Source organism: Etheostoma spectabile, chromosome 20, assembly GCF_008692095.1.
Source record: "Etheostoma spectabile isolate EspeVRDwgs_2016 chromosome 20, UIUC_Espe_1.0, whole genome shotgun sequence".
Classification (NCBI taxonomy): domain Eukaryota; kingdom Metazoa; phylum Chordata; class Actinopteri; order Perciformes; family Percidae; genus Etheostoma; species Etheostoma spectabile.
Genome location: NC_045752.1, coordinates 20,281,762 through 20,284,363, shown reverse-complemented (window position 1 = coordinate 20,284,363; position 2,602 = coordinate 20,281,762). Strand labels below are relative to the sequence as shown.

The 2,602-nt window shown below is 39.1% G+C and overlaps 1 protein-coding gene across 20 annotated transcripts in view; it reads right to left on the bottom strand.

Annotated features, from left to right (window-relative positions):
* Window positions 1-2,596, bottom strand: part of LOC116669994 (tumor protein D54) — a 32,970-nt gene extending 30,374 nt beyond the window's left edge. For all 20 annotated transcript variants that reach the window (XM_032500195.1, XM_032500183.1, XM_032500174.1 and 17 more), the window contains exon 1: window positions 2,391-2,596. In XM_032500195.1, the coding sequence (XP_032356086.1) occupies window positions 2,391-2,409 (19 nt within the window). In that variant the 5' untranslated portion in view covers window positions 2,410-2,596. The remainder of the gene's footprint in view (window positions 1-2,390) is intronic.
* Window positions 2,597-2,602: the final 6 nt, after the last annotated feature.

Below are 2,602 nucleotides of genomic sequence, written 5' to 3'. Positions count from 1 at the left end.
CTTCTAGGAGTAGTTTTAAATCACTATACTTTTACTTGAGTAGATTAGTGAAGAAGAATCTGTACTCTTACTCCGCTACATTAGGCTACAATGAGCTCATTACTCGTTACTACGCTTCATTGTTTTTACCACAGCGTACGTCTCATGGTAATGTTTTATTTTGACAGAGAGAGAGAGTCTTCAGCTGAAGGCTCTACCACCACGTGACCGTACTCATTTCAGCAGAGGGACAGGTTAGCTTTACACTCGTAGCAAAGCAAAGACGTCAGAATCAAACCAAGGCAACACAGACCAGGAGGAACCCCCCCCCCCCCCCCCCCCCCCCCCCCCCCGGCCTCATAGTGAAAGCATGGTTACCTTCTAGGAAAAGTGCGAAACAGCAGCTACATCATGCGGCGTCTTCTGTGTCGACCAAATCAAACGGACATGTGAGCATTCAACAACTCAACATCTGACCTGAGGAAACGTAGCGGTGGTTTTAGTTTCTGCTGTGGAGAGGTGGATCTTTGTCTGTTTTAGGTTACATACAGTATGTTTTACACATAAAGTATCCATTCTAATTTGATGTGACAAGTTTCTCAAGTAAGCCATTTTGTAATTAATAAATAAATTTTAATTTATTTTATTGATTGGATGAACTATAATTTGCCTAAAGATGTTTATTTTGTATTTTTGTCTGTCTGATTGATGCTTGTGTTAAGAAATAAATCAGACGTTACTCAACAGTTACTCACTACTTGAGCAGTTTTTTCATCAAGCACATTTTTACTCTTACTCAAGTAATTATTTGGATGACTACTTTTACTTGAGTCATATTATTCTGAAGTAACAGTACTTTTACTTGAGTACAATTTTTGGCTACTCTACCCACCTCTGCACACACGTATCATTTAGGAAACAACAGTAGCAGAATTTATTTTGAAAACATATCCTAACTCTCCCTGTTTGCCAAACTTCAAGATAGACATATGAATGCATATTTAATCAGTTCCAATAAGAGTCATCATGAAGCACAGGAAGCCTGATACAATATGACATTTCAATCATGGCCACTCACTATTACAAACTACGGGATCTATAGGCTGTCTCATTAGGACATCCCTAGTGGATAATGCAGCCATAAAAAAAGAAAATTGTGACAAGACTAAATATTTACTCAGTTTATGTATTTCTTTGAATTTCACTAAATTGACAGGCAGCCGCAGCAGAATACAGAGGGAAAGACAAAGAAAGCAAGAAACACGGACAAAGACAAAGAAATGTGTGCCCTTTCTAACAATGTGGCTATGGACACAGACAAATACATTTGGCATGGTGAACCTCAAAGTGACAGGAGTGCCAACCAACTACTGCATTGCATCCTATATAGTGTCTCTTTGCCGGACCTTCCTCTACAGCGCTGTGGAGGAGGGTCAGGCAAAGCAAGACTAACCAGATAGACCTCATAAATCCACCAGAGTTCAAAATTCCAACACAAAGAAGGCGGAAGGTAACGAAAACATTGATATCCAGCGGAATTTCCTGGTGCAACAAGCAATCCCAGATGTGGAACGTTGTGGACATAGACTCCTATATTAATGGACACCAGATATTTCAGCAGGCGAACATGCTACAGGACTCTGTAATGCAAAGGCTGTCAGCAACTTGGTAATAAATCAAAAATATACTTAGTACAAAATGTAAAAGTACACATTATACAAAAGTCCTTATTCCTAATAAAGCATAATATATCATTGATATTATTATACTTATATTAGGCATATGTTCAACAATTTAGTGTTGCAACTGGTAAATGTGGGGTGTATCTTAATGCTAACAAAGTTACTGCTGCTCGTGAATTTCATCAAGGGGCAATAAATATCGTAATTCATATTAAATTATCATTATTGAAATGCTAATTATAATTTGTATTATTAATTTGAATTTGCAAAGTAGGCCAAACGAACGTTAAAAGGTATTAAATAATAGAAGTATAAAATAACATGTCCTTCTGTTTACAGGATTTAAAATGAGCTCGTTGGAATGTAAAGTCCAAGAGAAAAAATGACAGTGTTCCCGTGTTAACTGACTTAATTTCAGTCATATCAGATTAAAGTGTGTTGGGAAGCTGCTGACATTAGAAGCACTCCTTCCACTGGACTCCCTGTTATTAATAACGTTAGCATGGCCCGTCCCGTCCTCACGGATGCACCATTAACACCATTTAATAACTCGAAACTAATCAAAAGTGTCAGCTAAACAAAGCAACAACAAAGCTGGTAGCTACGTGGCAGGGAATCAATGCGTGCCAACCGTTTGCTGTGTGTTTAGCTAACAGTTTACGCATTTCTGAAGCTAAGCTACAACGCTACGCTAGCTAGCTAAGTTGCCAGGCTAACAGTTAACGTTACCTTGACTGGCGGGGTCCATTTCAGCGTCGATTTCACAGAGTTGGGACTGCTGTTTTTGTTCAAAGTTAACCTCGGCTGGTGGGAAATGTGGATAGCAGACTGTTTCAGTTGCTTTCCACTCGGTGTGTATTAATCTTTGTGGTTTTAGCGGCTGCTCCCACTCAGAGAAAGTCGTCGACAGGAACTCAAGACAGCCCAACAACCTTTTTTTT